The sequence below is a fragment of the Grammomys surdaster genome, unplaced genomic scaffold (assembly GCF_004785775.1).
Source record: "Grammomys surdaster isolate TR1022 unplaced genomic scaffold, NIH_TR_1.0 256, whole genome shotgun sequence".
Taxonomy (NCBI): Eukaryota; Metazoa; Chordata; class Mammalia; order Rodentia; family Muridae; genus Grammomys; species Grammomys surdaster.
This window is the reverse complement of record NW_021604697.1, coordinates 290159-308453: the sequence shown is the minus strand read 5'-3', so window position 1 is coordinate 308453 and position 18295 is coordinate 290159. Positions and strand designations below refer to the sequence as shown.

Here is an 18295-nt window from a genome sequence, read left to right as displayed (position 1 = left end):
CTTCAAGTAAAAGCAGCTAGAACCAGCTTCAGTACTCCGAGAGCCCGTTCCAGCTGCTTCTGGTCGCTCCTTCCTTGGCTTTCCCGGAGGCTTCTGTGAAATCTGCTAGTTTGGTTTCCACTGAGCAGGAGGGAGGGGGACCACCTGTACCTCGGCCCAGAACTCTAGGAGAAGGGGTTTGCAGGCTAACTGGGAGACTTCATTTCGGTTTTAGGTGCCTCAGGAGCCGCCTCGTGAGGAAATTTGGTTTAGACTATACAGCGCAACTCCTTCCTTACACCAAACACCCGGAGCAATTCTCAGAATCATTGCATTATGGAAAAACAGCCTAGGTAGAATACAATAAAAATTGTACATTAACAGGGACTGAGTGTTTATTACGTGCCAGACAGAGCTAATCACTTTACATACATTATCTCATTTAATACGCATAACCGTAATAGGTAGCTGCTTTTATTAGCAGCTTTACAACGGAAGGAGCGGAGCGTGTGTTCCCCAGGCATTAATCCTAATCAGCTAGAAAACGATGGAACCATGTTTGGGCTCTGCTTTCAGATACTCTCTCCAACCATTTGGAGATTCAATGCGCTTACAACGAAAAATACCCAGTGGCCCATAAAGTAGGGGTCTAATATGAGGACCAGCACCTCTAATAATCAAGGCAGACAGCTGACTACGAAGCCCAGGAAGCCTGGCTGGGGATTGCAGTTGTCAATGACTGAAGAGTCAAATCAGACTGGTGTGCACCCTGTGCTGAGAGCCTGCTAACTGAGTTGGTCCCCTTTCTCCACCCTCCGGAGGCGAGAGGATGCTGCAACTGTCTTTGGACCTGTAATTGATGGCACTCAAGCCCTGACTAAAGTACTGCTGGGAGTTTTCTTGTGATTTCTTATATAAAGTTCAGGTTTGACTTCAACAAGAGCAGTGCAGGTTACAGCAGGTGCAGTGAAACTGCCTTTATCTCTGCAGTAGCTACTCACTGGGTGTGGAGAACCTCAGGCAGGGTTCATGCTTAGAGTGACAAGCGAGGGTCACTAGGCTACCCAATAGCCCAGAAAGTATGTTCTCAACACTATGCTTCTCTCAGGCTGCCAGATCTCTAAGAGGTTTCTTAGTTCTATTTCTCTAAAGATCAAGTCTGCCTTTTGTCACACCCACTTAATTTTTCATTCTAGACTGAATTCTCATTCAGACTTCATGAACATTGGCCTTTCTTCCTGAGCTGTTAGCTACCTACTTTTCAGACCGCAGCTTTTAAACTGGCATCACCATCTCTACCCCAGTCTAAGCTAGATGCCCCTTATCTGGTGCTCCCACTGCATCCCGTATCCTAGCATTTCTCATTGTATTGTAGTTGCCTGGTTACTTGTCTCTATCCCCCACTAGGCCTTAAGCACTGTGAGCAGGGACTGTGTTTTATTCACTGATGTTTCCCCAGGGCCTAAAGCAGTGCCTGGCAAATAAAAGCACTCAGTAAACACCGGCTGTATGATTGAATGCATGATGGTTAGGCAGCCCAACCCCCTCTGGACCCTATGCTCTTCAGACACAGATTGCCTTGGTGCTAACAGGAAGAGAAAATAAAGGTTTGGCTTTGAGACTGAGGGGGGATCAGGCCTTCGGCAGCTTCTCAAATTTAGCTGCAGCTCTTTTGAATTCATAGGACCTGAATGCAAAGACTACTGAGCATTTCTTACCAATCCACCCTCCTCTAGCCCCCACAAATTGACCTCACTGGGCCTGCTTTTATGAAAGGTTTATTCCTAGTGCTAGAACCCAGTCTTCTGGGGCTCTAAGCACAGTTCAACTGGGTGGGCGGATGAGGGGAGGGCCCATTCAGATGCAGGGCCACAAATGGGGCTCCCCATTAGCCCCACTCCTTTGGTCCCAGTTCCCTTCTCTGCAATGGACACACATTGAGGAGGGACAAAGGGTACTGGAGGCAACACTATTGGCCCAGGGGAGCCCAAGAAGAGCTGCCATTGGCTGACAGAGCCTTTTGAGGTCCTGTCTTTGGTCAGGGGCACATCCCAAGAGCTGGGGACAGGCCTGAGGAGTGATGTCATTGGCCAGGAGTGTTTTGTCATAGCCTTTGGCTGTGGAGTGAAAGGAAAAGATCTGGGAATGAAGCCCAGTGGCTGGGAAGATAAAGGACAGGGCAGCAGCTTCTGAGCCTAGAGGCCCTCTTCAGACCACAGCAGGATGGGCAAAACTGGTATCAGACCCCAGCCAGAAAAGGTGAGCCCAAGCCAGCAAGTAAGTGGCAAAGGACATCCCATGTCCAATCTCCTCCACCCTGGGGCTGCCCTGCCCAGTGTCCTTCTTGATAGCCAAGTTGGGCTGGGAGCCGCTCACTGCTCCTCTAACCAGGAAGGCTTCTCGGCTCCTGGAGGCCGCAGCTTGATGTTGAACTGCTGTAGAGTCTGCTCCAGCTGTTTCTGGTTCCCAGCGAAGTAGGCAGACACGGCATTGTGGAAGAGCAGCAGCTGCTTGTGCATCACCTTGATCTGGGGGCCAGCAGGGTCAGCTAAGGCTGGACTCAGGTACCCTTCAAGAGGGCTACAAGCCTAAGCCCAGACACAGACCAGAGCATAGAGACTCTGCTGACAGTGCTTTGGGGTGAGGTCTTTCCAAGCAGTCAAAAGAGAAGAAGCAATATGAAGAAAGAAATCTGACTTGATCTGCTAGCACTAGGGGTTCTGGAACCCCAGGCCAAGGGGCAATTTTTTTTCAGTTATGCTACTGGGACTAGTAGCCAGATCCTTAACAAAAAAGGCCAGTGATGAGGAGGGTGACCTGAAAGTGCTCAGGTATCAAGGGGCTAGGGGAACAACCTACTCCCTAGCCAGGGACATCTCCCCACCCAACAATCAGGAGGGTCCGAAGGGACAGGTACTGTGACTTAGGACTTAGGTGACTTAGGACCAAGGGAGTAGGGCAGCACCTTGTTTTCTTCCAGGAACTTCAGCTTGATGGCCACATCTCCCCGCAGCTTCTCATATTTGTCCCGATGGGTCTGGAAAGTAGCCTGGGCACTCTCAAGTCGACCACGAGTCCCTGCATCCCGGGGCCCTAGGCTCAGCTCTTCTAAGTCTGTCCGGTAGGCATCATATTCCAGCCTGGGAAGGGGGTGATAAAGGCTGGTCTCCACCTCTTCATCCACACACATACTTCCTTTCCTTTCTGAGTCTGTACGCCCCTAATGTTTGCATTTTCACCCATGCCAGCCAACTTCCCAAACCTTGGGCCCACACCTGGCAGCCTCATACTGTTTGACAGTCATGAGTGTGTCTTCCATGGTCTTGGTGACCAGTGTGTTGATGCTAGAGACAAAGAAGTTCACAGCCCCTAGCAGGGTCTCCCCATTCTTGCACAGCAGCTTCTGTGTCTCTGCATTATAGCCAAATTCCTCCTAAGGGCAGAAGGGAGGCACAGCATTGAGTAAGACTCCTTACCTGACTGGAGCTGTAGAGCCCTTCATTCCCCTCCATCCCAAGAAGAAACAGCCATCATAAATACACAACCAGACTGCCTCTAGCAAGGCTCTCTTAGCCACAAAGTTAGTAGGGTCCCCTTGGCGATGCCTGAGGTGAGAGTGTGGGAGTAGGAGTTCTTAGGTGAGTTTACAAGACAGAACAAGGAAAGCTAGTGCAACAGGCAGGGAGGGAGTCCGATTAGGCCAAGCACCAAAGGCATTCTTGATGATATGGAGACAGGTTACTTGTGAGGTACTGGTGAGCCCTCTCCCACAACCCCTCCAACTTCTGGACCTCTGTACAAACCCTTAGGCTGCCTCCATAGGTGAATGATGCTGGGGGCAAGACTGGGCACACCCCAGAGGGGTTCTCCCTGGGGGCTGCAGGAGGGAGGGAGGGAGGGAGGCTGAGGAATGCCTGCCTGGAAGGACCAGGGCCCAGTACCCCCACCCTCTTTGTTTTGGCTGAGGCACCTGAAGCTCTGGGGACTTCTGGCTGAGGTCAGCAAAGGCATCACCTAGTGCATGCTGGGTCTGCAGCAGGCTGTAGAGGTGGGCTGTCAGTGCCCGGCCCAGCTGCAGGACACTTTCATACTTGCGCTTCGTCTCACGGAGCAACTCAATCTGCAGCTCTAGCTCCAGATCCACAGTCCGGGAGCCTCGGCCAAATCTCTCTGATAACAGCTGCTTTGTGCACTGATTGGAAGGGGGGGGGTGGGAGGTCAGAAATCTAAACTCCACCTCAACAAGGAACTACTCCAGCACCCCCGTTCTCTTAGTCATAGCAAAGACTGTACAGTAAGACCTGGGGAAAGGGAAAAGGTCCCCATGGAGAGTTTCTGAGAAGTGGCACTTGATTCTTACCTTATATGTGTTGATGCCCCATTTCTTGACGATGTCAAACTTTTCTCCAGCGATGCCCCGGGCCACCTCATCACCAGGGCCAGAGGGTGACGTGCTGTGAGATGGATGGCGGCCAGACCCTAAAGGACCAAGTTCTCTGACACTAGTTTCTCTTAGATATAACCAGACAGTTCTGTGGCCCACTTCCCTCCCAGCACATGAAATGACCTCTCTGAAGAAGGAATAGCTAGACAGACAACTGCATTCTTCTGCTCACTAGGGGTTACAAGGACTCCTGTCCTGATGATCAAATCAATTCAATGTATGTATATGGCATTCGTGGGGTAGGGTAGGAATGTTGTTGGTGTACACGAGGAAACAGAAGCAAACATGACATGCGATTGGCAGGATCAAAGATGATGGGCACAGAAAACAGGGAAGTTGGCTGATGTTTCTAGGTAGAATTCTAGTCAGTATTTGAGTCTAGAATGAAATTCTGAGGTGCCTCACAAAGCTCCAAAGCTTGAGGTTAAGCTCCTGAGCGCTCATAGCCTCAAGGTCTTAACTTGGCTCAGGTGGTGGCGGCTGGGAGGAAACGACAAATGAGATTATCTTAGAGACTAAGTGGCAAGTGGAGAGCACATGGGTAACTCTGGGAGCTGGCCTGGGACTGGACAGTCTATGAGCCTCACACTAGCAGTTCGCAAGCTCTCCAGTCCACGAGTCAAACTCTACTGTATGTGTCCTGTGTGCCTGCAAGCTGTCTTAACGACCCCATCCCCATCCCTCAAGCCTGTCTCTATCATTCATACCTGTGGGGATGAGTCCATCACCAGAGCCCCCATAGCCACCAGACACAATGCTAGTTTCATTGAGGTTGGGTCCTGACACCATCACCTGCTGGAGGTCCTATAGGTCAGAGAAGAGGGGGCACCTCAGGAACACAGGGATGGATGAAACATTTTGGGGACGGAGACAGTGCACAGTAAAATCTGTACAGAACCATAAAGAAGATTTGAAAAGTATGAAGGAGTTTAGTTAACTGAAGGCTATCGGGATGGGGGAAAGTAAAAGGTGTATAAGTTAGGACTGCATAATGAAACAGTTAGAAGAATCAAACAGAAGCACCTGCTCCAGCCCATCGTCTTCAGGAAGCTGTCCAGCTTCACCATTTCCGTGGATGGGAATCTCCATTGTGGCTGCCTTCCCTAGAATCCCGTCCGTCATGGCTAGGGAAGGGACTGGAGTCAAGGTGTCCACCCCAGCGCGCTGTAAAGCCCAACAGAGACAATTCTGGAAACTAGCCAGCACTCCAGAACAAGGAGGCCTTCCCTGTGTTCTCAGAGGTTTCAGGGGTTGTCTTAGGGCTTGGGTGTCCCAGGATCAGCCACCACTTCTTTCCTTGGGTATGTGTATTTCTTCTCTTCTGAGTATATTATTTCTACAGATGCATGCATACAAAAGCCCCGAGGGTCTTCTCATAACCCCCAACCTCGCCTTTAGGAACCATTCATGCATTCAGTCATTCAACAAACATTTAGTGAATGTCTACTATGTGTGAGATACCAAGGCAATGGAATTACAGCAGTGAGGACCAGAGGGGAGGTCTATGCTCTCTGGGAACTTAACCCTGCATAGGCATGTTTACCAAAACCCTTTCCTAGGCTCAGTGCACACTTGCCACTCAGGCATGCTCTGCAATCCTGGTCTTTCACATCCTTTGGTGTTCCTTCCCCTCTTCCTTCAGACGGTCTGATTTCTTCCTTTCTCCATCTCATGCACCTGACTTCCTCAGGCCCTCCCCACCAGGCCTTAGTTGAAGCAGTTAGTGAATGTTCCTGGTGTCAAGTGAAAGCCTCTCTTCCTCAGGACAGAGGCAATCCCTTCCAAAGTCAGTTGAAGCCTCCCAGCTGTGAGAGGCTCCCCCCACCCCCATACACCTGGGCATCAGGTGTGTCCTCATCCTTGCCAAGGGCTCAGGGCATCTTGCCCTCAGTACAGGTTCGTGCGTTCAACTTCCCTTCGTCCAAGTATGTCCTTCTCACCTGGGCCGGGCCGCTCTTCCCCTCAGGGCGCGAGGCCCGGACCGCGCGGGGACCTCGGGTTCCAGTTCCCGTCGCGATCCTAGCAGCAGGTCAGAGATTTGGCGGAAGTGACACGCTCTCTGGGCAGAAGAAGCCGGCCACGTCGCAGAGAAAACGGGCGGAGGTGACGTTTGCAGTTGTGGGCAGGGCGAGCCTGGAGCTACGCCTTCAAGCTCTTAGTGAGTAGCCAGAGTTTACTTCCGGGACGACTCGGAGAACGCCCCCCGCCCGGCGGAAGTGACGTGGGCCGTGCGCCCTGGGCGTGATGGAGCAGCAGCAGCAGCAGCAGCTGAGAAACGTGAGTGAGAGCTAAGTTGCACTCTGGGTGAGACGGGCAGTTTGTTCCCAGGGGTCCACGCAAGAACCCCAGAGCTGGGGGCGGGCTGCGCACCCCGAGAAGCCTCGGCGGTGGTGAAGTCTTGGTTCCCTTTTCTCTCAGTTGCGAGACTTCCTGTTGGTCTACAATCGGATGACAGAACTGTGCTTCCAGCGCTGTGTGCCCAGCCTGCACCACCGAGCTCTGGACGCTGAGGAGGTGGAGACTGTGGGGGGTCCCAGAGTTGACAACGCGACGTGACACCCCCTTCCCCCACTTCCCCTCATTCATGACCTCACTCCTAGGCTGGGGAGCGGGAGGAAGGAGGAGGGTTTGGCAGGACCCCTTTTTGTTTCTTCTTCCATCCGTCTTCCTTCCAGGAGGCCTGCCTGCACAGCTGTGCTGGGAAACTCATTCATTCGAACCACCGCCTCATGGCCGCTTACGTGCACCTCATGCCCGCCCTGGTCCAGCGCCGCATCGCGGACTACGAGGCTGCCTCGGCCGAGCCAGGTGTTCCTGCAGAACAGACCAGAGACTCGCCATCAGGCAGCTAGCCGTCCCTGGCCCCAGGAGAGAAGGTGCTTGGATGGGCTCCTCTGTGGACCTCAGGCTTATCTAAATGTGGACAGAGAGATTGAGCTTGAAAGCTGGGTGCTGTTGCTCCATTTCTTGGAAGCCAATAAACCCGTTTTTATTTTCTGGTTAATTTTCTGGGCAAGAACTTTTGTCTATTGGTACTATCCTTTATTCTGTAATCTAGTGCCTGTGTATTGCCTTTAGCCCTGGCGGTTGATGTATTATTGCCTTCTTGTATGTAGAAGGACAAATTCAGCATTCCGAGCACCCCAGCAAAAGCAGGGATTATGAGTACAGTTTTAAGGTTAGTAATAGCAATGAGAAATTGGTTCCAAAAGGAGAGCTCTCGGTGGCTGTCCTTGGGACCAACTCAAGGACCTGAATATACATTGGTTCATAACTAGTTTTTATTCTTAGCTTTCAAACAAAAAGAATTGCTGTGGGTCTAAGGGAAGAAGGTAATACCAAACAACAAAAGCAGGAAGAACACAGCGCCCCTTAGGCTTTAGCCACTTCCTAGGAGATCAGTGACCACAGAACAAAGACAAGCCTGTGAGAATTCAGGAATGCTGACCATTTCCCCAATTTACTCTCTTAGGATTTCCTGCCTTTGTGAAATTAGCAATAAAGACTTTAAACAAAGAAGGGCTTTCTTGTCTTCAGAGTCAGTCAGGAAGACAGCTTTAGTCAACCCTCAAAAAGAGAAACCTGAGGGAGAGGGAGATGGTATTAGGGAGGGATGGCTGGATACAGTCTGTGAGCGCCCTCTACCCCCATGCTTCCTCAGTGCTCACTGCTTTCCAATCTCCTAGTTTCAGCTCTCTACCCCCGCTTTACATTATTCTCATACTCTGATGATACTCTCATATTCTCTAGTCTTGTTTCATTACTGTCCTTTCCTGCCATGACTTCATTCCCAGTGTGGAGATGGGGAAGGAAGGAGGATGTGGCATGTACCACCACTTGGAGTTTCAAGGATAACACAGCCTGCAGGGCAAGCAACAGCATAGGGTCTGCATCTATTACTGTTTTACAGGAGATTAAACTTGTGTTTGTCAGTCAGGAACTCCTAACAACTAAGCTACCCACTTCCTCTTCACTGCTTCCCTTAATCCCATCCCATCCCCTCCAGTATTGCAACAGGTGGCCAGCTTTCATTTTTTTCTTTTTTTACAGAGGAATTAAATTCCTAGTCAAAACCAACCAATCACAGAGCAGATTCTCTGCCCTCCCCCCACCCATAGGTCAGAAATATGCATTTATTTATTTATTTATTTATTTATTTATTTATTTATTTTGAGATGAGGGTCTCATGTACCCAAGACTGACCTTGAAATCGTAACTGAAGATGACCTTGAGCTGGGCAGTGGTGGCGCACGCCTTTAATCCCAGCACTTGGGAGGCAGAGGCAGAGGCAGGTAGAATTCTGAGTTCAAGGCCAGCCTGGTCTACAGAGTGAGTTCCAGGACAACCAGGGCTACACAGAGAAACCCTGTCTCGAAAAACAAAAAAAGAAAAAAGATGACTTCTGATCCTCCTGCCTCTACCTCCCAAGTGTTGGCCAGCCGAAAAATTAAAAATCTTAGTCGACTCCATATTGAGAGGCAGATGTTGCTCCAAGGCTTGTTATGCATGCCTGTAATCCTAGCATGTGACAGGCGAAGAACTGTGAGTTTGAAAGCAGTCTGCGCTGTTATAGGAAGACTCTATCAATAAAGTGCAGCCTGATATTTTTTGCACTACAGCAGGCTGCTTCTCTAATCATGTCTGTTGAGTTATTTTGTATACATTTATCATACTTACTCCTTTTAATTGCAAAACTAGGAGGTATTATTTTTCATTAAACAGGTAAAGAAGCAAGAAAACAGACCTTAGGAGAGCCCTGTCTTATACAGTTCTTAAAAGGCAGATTTGGTGTGTCACTCCTTTCTTTCTTTCTTTCTTTCTTTCTTTCTTTCTTTCTTTCTCACCCCCCCCCCCTTTCCTTTTAGGTGGTTTTGCTGTGGGCCCATTGGCCTTCAACTTGTGATCTTCCTGTCTCAGTCTCCTAGGTACTGGAATTACAGACATGGGCTACAACTGGCTGCTAGATAATTTTTTAGGCATATAACAATTGCTGACCGGGAGCTTCCCTAAAGAGTGACCTGTCTGCATGATTAGTTTCACTCCTTGAGAAGTACAAACATGAATAGAACAGCTCGTGAACTTCTTAATTCCCCAAACCAGGAAAGTGGAGACCCAGGATATGGTGTGGCTGCTAAGACAGCTCTACATCAGCATCTGTATGTATCCTTTCAATAAACATGTGGTATGAGTTGTCTGTGCTTCCTTCCTTCCCATGTCACACATAGTTAGTAATTTCTGGAAAAAGACTAGGAAACAGATATGGCCGGATCCCACTCTCTGAACTATTTGAACTTTTGTTTTGTCTCGTTTTGTTTTTGAGATGGTCTCACTATGCAGTCTCACACCTTGGATTCAGATTCACTGGCCTCTACTTCCAAGTGCTGGGGTTCACTCCTATGCTCCCCACACTCAGTCTAGAGAGCTTATACACCCGGCATTATCTGTACCTTGTCTGCCTTCAATGCAGAAACAAATGTGCCTCAGTCTGGCCTGTCAGTCCTTTTCTACTTTCAGTTTCCTCTCCAGTTTCTTCCCTTCAACACTTAAAAGCCCATTCCTACTGCCCACTTTGTATAGTTTCTGATCGTTTTCAGGACTTATCATAATGTGATAGCCATTTGTCATAGTAATTATTTGTTTTGTTTTGTTGTTTTTGAGACAGTTTCTCTGTAGCTTTGGCTATTCTGAAACTCACTCTGTAGACCAGGCTGGCCTGGAACTCAACAGAAGTCCACCTGCCTCTGTCTCCTGAGTGTTGGGATTAAAGATGTATGTTATCACCACCTGGCAGAGATAGTTCGGTTGGTTGGTTGGTTGATTGGTTGCTTGGGTTTTGTGGTAGTGATGGTGGTAGTGGTGTTTGTGTGGCTTTGTTGGTTTTGTTTTGTTTTTGAGGTGAGAGGGTTTCAGGAGGTCAAATTCAGGTTTTTGTACATGCTAAGAAAGGGCTCTACCTGTGACCTATATACCCAGACCAGGAGTAAAGTTTGACATAATGTTACATCACAGACACTGGAGGGCAGAGGTGGTGGTCCTGTCTTTCTGACTTTAGAACTTCACTGTCTGTTCCTCAGCTCAGTCTATTTGCTTTAAAGCTGTTGATCCATATAGCCTTCTCACTGCTTTACTCTTCTCATGTACTTTCCTCCTCCCTTCTAAATGGCGCTTGTACTTCTATCCACCACTTATGCTTTGATGTTTATACAGACAATCCATTCAGTAGTTAAGATCACTTCATTCCATTTAGTTGTGTCTTGGCTATTGTCATCATTCTAAGCCACTCAGTCTTCAGAATGCTGCTATATTAATAGCATTCTGAATCAAACAACAAAACACTATTTCTTTAATTTTATTCACTAGCCATATTCCTTCTGCTTGGTTTAGGAAGTCACTGTCCCTACTATCATTTGATTTTACTGTAGTTTTCCCATTCTTCCTTTTCTCACTAGCACTTACCTTTACATTCCTAGCCAGCTTAAACCCCAGTGATTTTCCTGTTAGAGCTGATTTTATTTTTTATTTATTTTTTTATTTTTTATTTATTTATTTATTTTTTTGTGGGTGTCCTTCCCTCTTACGAACATTTGTGTCTGCATTTGAACAACTAAATTCTACTTAAGGAGATCGCTGTAAAGCATATTTATGCCAGTTTGATTCATAGTTAAGTTCAAATGGAATCTTGGCTCTCAGACTCTAATTGAATAACATGTATGTGTGTGTCTTTTGTTTGAGCAGTGTATCACTCTGTAGCCCTGTCTGGCCTGGAACTTCATAGATCCTCTTCCCTCTACTTCTCAAGTGCTTTTAAGTCAGTATTTGTAACCCTCTTAGTCCCTTACAGTTTCCTTTTTGTAAGCCATTCCATTGCTCCATGGGGAAAATAAAAGCTATCTGTAGGTAATCTATAGTATTCTACTGCTGACTAACCCATCCACATCATTCCCTTTCCCTTCTAAATAATGAGAAACCCTCTTGTCCAGTGCCAGTGCTCATTCTTGGGCTTTGAGTCCTAGTCATTCCTACTTGAGGGCTTCCAATTGTTGTCAGTTTCTAAATATGCTGAGGACTCCACTATTAAACAATTATACTGAGTTTTCAGTTACCATCCCATTTTTTACCACTTTACAGATTTATCTCAAACACAGTTGTATCCACCTTGCAAGCCGTTATGCATTCCCATTCCCTAGACAAGCACAATTTGAGTTCTGTAGCCCTTACTCCATTCAAAGAGTGCTTATTACGATCACCTGGTAACCTTATATCTCTAAATCCATTGATAATTTCCTGGTCCTCTACATACTTATCTCTCAATGACATTGGATACTATTTATAGTTAGTGCCTCATTGACATTCTCTCAGTGTCTTGATTCCATTCTTAGGTTTTACTCCTATTCTTTTAACTGTGGTATCCTAACCTTTGTATTGGATTCACTCTCTTTATAGCCTTTACTTCTCTTGAGTTTTTCTAGAATGGTTTCATTCCCCCACTTCAAGTTTTAGGTACTGATGACTCTAGATGTTTAAGCTACTTGACATCTTCACTTGTCTCAAGAACAGTTTGGGCCTGGAGAGATGTCACAGGGGTTAAGAGCCTTGGTTGCTCTTAACCAAGAGGACACCCAGGTTCAATTCCCAGCACCCACATGGTGGGCAAAACACCAGTGCACATAAAAGTTTTAGATACATTTAAAAAAGTTCAAACCTATTTTTTTTCTTATAAACTTTCATGTTATGCCTAGTATTCCTCTAGTTGCAGAAGCTAGAAGCATAAGCACATCCTTTTGATCCTCTCACTTAATTGCCAGATTCCATCATCCTACATTTCTAAATATCCCTTGGTTCTGTTTCTCTTTATCTTTACTGTGCTCTTCCAGTAGGACTATTGCATTGCTGCTTCTCCCTATGCCTACTTTTGTACTTCATTTAACCTATCTACTCATCAGCCAGGAAGTAAGTATGCTTAAAACAATTCTTATGATAAAAACAAGAACTATTTTAGTGCTAGGGATTGAAACCAGGGCTTTGTATATGCTACACAAGTGTTCTTCCTGAAACCTAGAGTTTTAGTCACAATTTATAGGGCTGTGTATAGTCTAGTCCTACCTATCTCCAGCTTTATCTTAATAACTTTACTATTGATCATATTTGTTGAGTTGACTTGACTCATGCTTTACTTTCTGTGTACTCCAGCCATGCTGGCTTTTGGTACCTTCATACCCTGTGGCATTTTCTCAATTAGTGATCAAGGGGGGAGGGCCCCTTGTGGGTGATAGCATCCCTGGGCTGGTAGTCTTGGGTTCTATAAGAAAACAAGCTGAGCAAGCCAGTAAATAACATCCCTCCATGGCCTCTGTATCAGCTCCTGATTTCTGACCTACTTGAGTTCCAGTCCTGACTTCCTTTGGTGATAAACAGCAACATGGAAGTGTAAGCCAAATAAACCCTTTCCTCCCCAACTTGCTTTTTGGTCATGAGTCTGTAGATTAAAAATGACAGGGGGACAGTAATTGTTCTCTTGGAATTTAATGTGTAAAGGTCAATATAGGAAAAGTAAACATAACTCTTGTTTAAAAAAGAAAAAGTGTATGTTGTCATGGAAAATATACTGATTCAAATTTACCTGTTTATGAGAAAAAGATCCTACCTTAAGAATTAATCTTTTTGCATTCATGTATGTGTGTGTGTGTGTGTGTGTGTGTATGTAAGCACACATGTATGTGGTGCCCTTGGAAGCCAGATCCCAGGTGTTGAAGTGATGTGAAAATGTAAGCTGATATGGGTGGTAGGAATCCAACTCCGATCCTCTGAAAGAGCAACAGGTGCTCTTCACTACTGAGTCATCTCTCCAATCTCTTGAAGAAGTGATTTAAAAAAAATTAGTTACAGTAATATTTATTTCGTGTGAAGATAGGTAGATAGATAGACAGACAGACAGACAGATAGATAGATAGATAGATAAGACACAGGTGCCATGACGTGTGTAGAGGTCAAAATTCTGCTTCATGTGTAAAACAAATTTAACCGCTCCCTCCCTTCTTACACATACACACACAAACACATATCCCTCTAGAGAAATCTGCCTTAAAAACAAAACAAAAAATACAAAAAAAACAGGAGGTGAGCTTGTGGTCAGCCTAGTCTACAGAGTTGAGTTCCAGGACAGCCTGAGCTGTTACACAGAGAAACCCAGTCTCAAACAAACAGGTGGTATGTTATTATTTGAGAATAAAGAATAAAAACAAAAGGAAATGGTGATGGGTGTGTATAGGAAGTCTGAAAGTCTTGTGCAGAAAAGGGAATTAGCTGATAATACAAACATAGATTTTAGGCAGTATTGAAGACTAATCAGGAAATACTGAACAGAATGCACATTTATTTTTTCCTGTCTAGGAAATAGTTGTGTTAAAGCCTAAACTTCTTGACCTTCTGCAACTTGTGGATTCCCTACAAGAATATTGGTTGGTTACCTATGCCCTTATTCATTCCCACACTGAACCCTGTTATGTCTCATTCATGTCAATTATATCAAGTGTCTATTTTTGTGAGACTAAATATTTTATACACATAACATCATTTAATCTCATAACTGCCCTAAGAAGTAGACACTATTTTCATTTTTGAAAAAAATAAGCCAAGTGGTAAAAATCAAGATTTCAATTTAGACAGTCTGATCCCAGAACCAATCTTTTACCAATTAATATTGTTATCCATTGATACATTTTCCCATACATATTTTACAGTCATCTATTCATAGTACTTAGCACCAAGGACTGGGGATCGAGTAAGAGGCAATAAGAATAGTTAAGAGTCTCTGCCACTATGGAGCTTATATTTTAGGGTAAACAGATAATCAAACAAGTATATGAGATAGCAATCAAAGTATGGAGAAAATTTTGGGATAAAGAGGGTCAGGACATGGGAGAGTGCTGACTTCTGGGAAATTAAAGAATTCACTATAAGGGGATGTCTGAGCAGAAACTTGAAATAAATTTTTGAGAATAATGTGGAAAAAAGTATACAATCCTTACACCAGTGAGATGAACCAACAAGATTATACCTCCTAATCCTTTCCAAACAGCTCCAGCAAGGGACCAGACATTCTCATTCCAACCAACACAACCACTAAAGAAAAAGACTAGATGTAGAAGTTTTACTTTCGCCTAGGTCAGGCCAAGTGAATGAGTGACACAGGCAACTGCCAGGTTGTGCCCTTAATAAAGAGATGTGATTTCTTTTCTTCTTCATCTCATAGTTGTATGGGCCTAGGCAGATGTGGTGATGAACTCTCTTGGACTCTGAAAGCAAAGACTATTTCCTTGGCCTTAGGGAAGGCAGAACACTTTGGTCATGGTCCTGGGAATATCTAAGCTTGAATGTGAGTGAAGTGAGAGCAAACACTAAACTTCTAGTTGGACACATAAGCATAATCATTTCCTTTAGGAGGCTGAGGCAAGGGAATCATGATTTCAAGGCCAGTTTTTCCAAGCTGGAGACTTATCCCAGGTGCTCTACCACTGAGCTATGCCTCTTACTCGTGTCATCTGGTATCTCAGACTTAAAACTTGAAATATCCGAAATCAGATACCCTACTGCCCCCTCCCCAAGGTTACTCTTTTTACTGTCTGGCATATCAAAATTTCCACTGGTTAGAGTAAAATTTACAACAGAGGTAGGATTAAACTACTCCCGGAGTCTCAGCCCCAACTAGACTTGTAGCTTGTTGAGAGAGATACAAGACTTTTGTCTTACACAGGTTTCTTGTTGGAGTTGAGGTGAGACAGTTGGGTATACTGTCAAGAGAGGGGAGGGAAGAATCACTGAGCATGAGCGAGTACCGAGGATTACACTTGCTTCCTACGACCACGCCCCTGATGCTGTTAGTGCCCCCAAATCAATTTTGTCATTCATTCTTCCGCTCAGAGAGATTCTCTTTGGGCCTTTGGGGTGACATGTTAAAAGCAGCCTGCTAGTGTGGCCTGGGGCCCGCCCCCGGCCCCTCCCACATGCCTGTTGAACTCTCCTGGCTTCCGTTTGAGGCTCGGGCCTCCAGGATTCTGTAACGGTTTTACAGCTGGGAGCAGGTGGTGCTGCTGAGTCCTCAGCTCTGGCTCAGGATCTGCCAACCTTGCCCTCAGTGACACAGGTCTTCCAGTGCCTAGGGAGGCCCCTCCCACTGGTGCGCCTGGAGCTGTCTTCTGCCACTTCTTTCCTCTAGGTGTACTAATCTGCATCCCTACTCAGCAGCCGGCTTTGGACTCTGGATCTTCTCAGTCTATGGTGAAGGAAGGATTCAGGTGACGGGAGCTTTGCTGTCTTTGAGTGACGACCCCTTTGTGTCTCCTTTTCAAGGTGGTTGCCAGCCTCCATTCTGAAGATTTCCTGATGTGAACACAGTTTTCGCAAAGATTTTGCAAGCGTGTGCCGGTCTCCCTGTTAGTGCCTGGGACTGAGTCTAAGTTCATTCACTACAGGGAGCGCTCCACAATGAAACCTCATCCACAGACCAGTCCCCCTTTCCTTCCCATGCCTTTTACATCCCGCTGTCCAGGTGAGACAAAGCCTTGGAGGGTGGGAAGGAGTTCCTGGGCAGGGAGGGCTCCCTCATGGACCTGTGCTCGTCCTTGACAGTGAGGCTCAGTAAAGGCCCTCTACTGGTCTTCCTGTGCCCTGCAGCTATATATCCATTTTACTATCCTAATCCTACAGCCCAGAGCCTGAACCTTCCTCCCTCCCCCCACCCCACTCCCGACCCTGCTGGGTTACACAGGTCAGACCCAGAAGCCAAAAGCCTGGAATTGGCATTTGGACCCTGAGCTGTGGGCAAGATCAGTTCGACAGCAGTTGAATATCTGCCTCCGTTTTATTCTGAAAGAGAAGGAAAACCCATGGTTTGATACCCTTCAGTCTGGTCTCGCTGGATGTAGCTGCAGTGGACTAGGACACTCCTGGGACTGTCGGAAGAAACAGGAAGATCTTAAGGCAGTGGTTGAATCAGAGCAGCGGACAATGCTGAAACTGCTGCTGTCTGAGCTTCAGTCTCTGTTCTCAGCTGTGATGGAGGATGGCAGTTCTGAAGCTTGGCACTATCTGCATGCAGTACTGGGCCTGTTGCCTCCATACCGTGAGATGCTAGCTGGTCAACTCGAGTTGCTGCCCTTCCTGGAGCAGCTGTACTGCTGGGCACCCAAGGTCCAAGCCCGGCTCCAGCTGGACCTACTAGATGCCATAGACAAAGCCTTTCCCCCAGACAGTTCTTTGTTACACAGGTCCTCCCATGTTGACTGCAGTCCCTGGATGAAGAGGTTTCATCGAGGGCCTCCATGTTCAGCATGCCCTTTTGTGACAGCCCGGTGGGACCAGCAACATAAAAAGGAATTGGCCACGTGGCTACGACCATTGACACTGCCTGAGCTACAGCACTGTCTAGGAATTGTTGGTGCTGAGGTGGCCCTAGAAGAGACCCCGTGGCTGGACAGCCTTAGTCTCTTGCCCCTGGCACTGGCTACAGACATCCCTGTACAGTATGAAAGCAGCGATATTGAACATGCAGAAGGGGGACCTACTGGGAGAAAGTGAGTGGCATGGTTTGGGGCTTTGGGTAGAAGAAATAAAATAAATTAGTTTAGGTGCTTGCAGGGCCACTGGCTTCTTGAGCCAGCTCCCTATGGCTCCTTAGGGTTAGTCCACTTCAAAAGTGAGCTGGACTAGGCTGCACCTTTCTTTTCACTCGCAAAAATAAAGCTAATGTCTCAATGCTAATCTATAGGGAAATACTGAAATCAATAGCAGCCGTTAGGAAGCCAAGACTTGACCTCGCAGTTTCCAGTCTTCTCAGATGGTGCCAGAAGCTTCTTTGGGGTTTATATTCTTGGTCATTTATATTTGCTGAAACATACTTTTGGGTGTATATTGTGCTGGTACTAGGTACTATATATGGGGTCTTTAATTACTCTAGGGAGTGCTTGTCTGAGTGGTCTTCCTCCACAGGTCTGTGTGAAGTATTCCAGGTCTAAGGCAAAACACTGACTCTATGAATTGATGTCCTGATCTGACAGTATGGGTGACTTCTTGAGTAATGATCTATTCTTTCCAGTCCCCCAATGTGGCTTCCAAAATCCTAGGATTTCAGAAAGCCCAAAAGATCCCTTCTAGGAGTTCTTTAACGTTAGTATAGGAATGTCTTCCTAGCTCGGTCTGTTTTTTTCTTTTTTGTAGCTTGTCTATGATACATTCACTGTCTAGGGGAAAAAAGCTAGTTTTGCCTGTAATCAAGCATGACTTGCTCAATTTTTGCTCTTAAATTTATGGTGGGCTCAATTTGTGACTTTTTCGTGAACTCTCAGATCCCTGATGGTGGACAAGTGGGCAGGTTCCTGGAACTATGAAAGAAGGGGTCAAATGTCCACAATTTGTCTTCAGTCTTCTCAGCCAAGCTTCCTTCCCGCCCCCCAGTGAAGGCCCAAGTCTAACTTTTCTCTCTTGGGAGACCTTAACAGAAATGGCTATGGGCTGATATATCAGGAAGGAATCAAGTTCTCATACCTGTATGAATCTGGCAGTCATCCTCTGAGGTCTTGGTAATACAGTTTACTCTTCTCCAGAACTGTCTTCTTAGGCCCTGGTTCACTTAGTAACTTAATTGCTACTTGGATGTATCCAGATGCTGGGAATGTAAGAAACGAGTCAAATAGACTTAGTTCTTCCTTTGAAGTCTTACAGTTTGTTAAGGGAGACATTAGGATAAGCAAGGTATAATTAACAAATTGTAGTAAATATAATACAAGACTGTTGGCTGTTGCCTGTGTACTCTTGATGGGATGGGATTGGGAAGGAGGGAGGGATGAAGGGAGAGAGGGAGGGAGGGAGGGAGGG

General features: G+C 46.5%; 3 protein-coding genes across 7 annotated transcripts in view; 2 read left to right on the top strand and 1 right to left on the bottom strand.

Moving 5' to 3' along the window:
• Positions 1-352: 352 nt before the first annotated feature.
• Positions 353-6535, bottom strand: Arfip2 (ADP ribosylation factor interacting protein 2). Of its 2 annotated transcripts, XM_028775577.1 has the most exons (8): positions 6364-6535; positions 5447-5587; positions 5131-5227; positions 4340-4458; positions 3950-4171; positions 3255-3412; positions 2945-3119; positions 353-2507 (listed from the first exon to the last, which is right to left on the bottom strand). In XM_028775577.1, exons 2-8 carry the CDS (start codon positions 5543-5545, stop codon positions 2352-2354), a joined length of 1026 nt encoding a protein of 341 aa, XP_028631410.1. In that variant the 5' UTR covers positions 5546-5587; positions 6364-6535; the 3' UTR covers positions 353-2351. The 2 variants fall into 2 exon arrangements, with proteins under 2 accessions (XP_028631410.1, XP_028631411.1); XM_028775578.1 differs by lacking the exons at positions 4340-4458; positions 5447-5587; positions 6364-6535 and having other exon boundaries at positions 5131-5190.
• An 85-nt stretch (positions 6536-6620) lies between these two features.
• Positions 6621-15936, top strand: Timm10b (translocase of inner mitochondrial membrane 10B). 4 transcript variants are annotated; one of them, XM_028775569.1, is made up of 4 exons: positions 6621-6700; positions 6842-6937; positions 7099-7299; positions 15773-15936. In XM_028775569.1, the coding sequence occupies exons 1-3, from the start codon at positions 6668-6670 to the stop codon at positions 7273-7275; spliced, it is 306 nt and encodes a 101-aa protein (XP_028631402.1). In that variant the 5' UTR covers positions 6621-6667; the 3' UTR covers positions 7276-7299; positions 15773-15936. The 4 variants fall into 4 exon arrangements, with proteins under 4 accessions (XP_028631402.1, XP_028631403.1, XP_028631401.1 ...); XM_028775570.1 differs by lacking the exon at positions 15773-15936 and adding an exon at positions 9341-9614; XM_028775568.1 differs by lacking the exon at positions 15773-15936 and adding an exon at positions 9289-9614.
• Positions 15907-18295, top strand: part of Dnhd1 (dynein heavy chain domain 1) — a 61728-nt gene continuing 59339 nt past the window's right edge. Inside the window, 2 exon segments of the mRNA XM_028775571.1 lie at positions 15907-15971; positions 16191-16995. Of these exon segments, the coding sequence (XP_028631404.1) occupies positions 15908-15971; positions 16191-16995 (869 nt within the window). The 5' untranslated portion in view covers position 15907.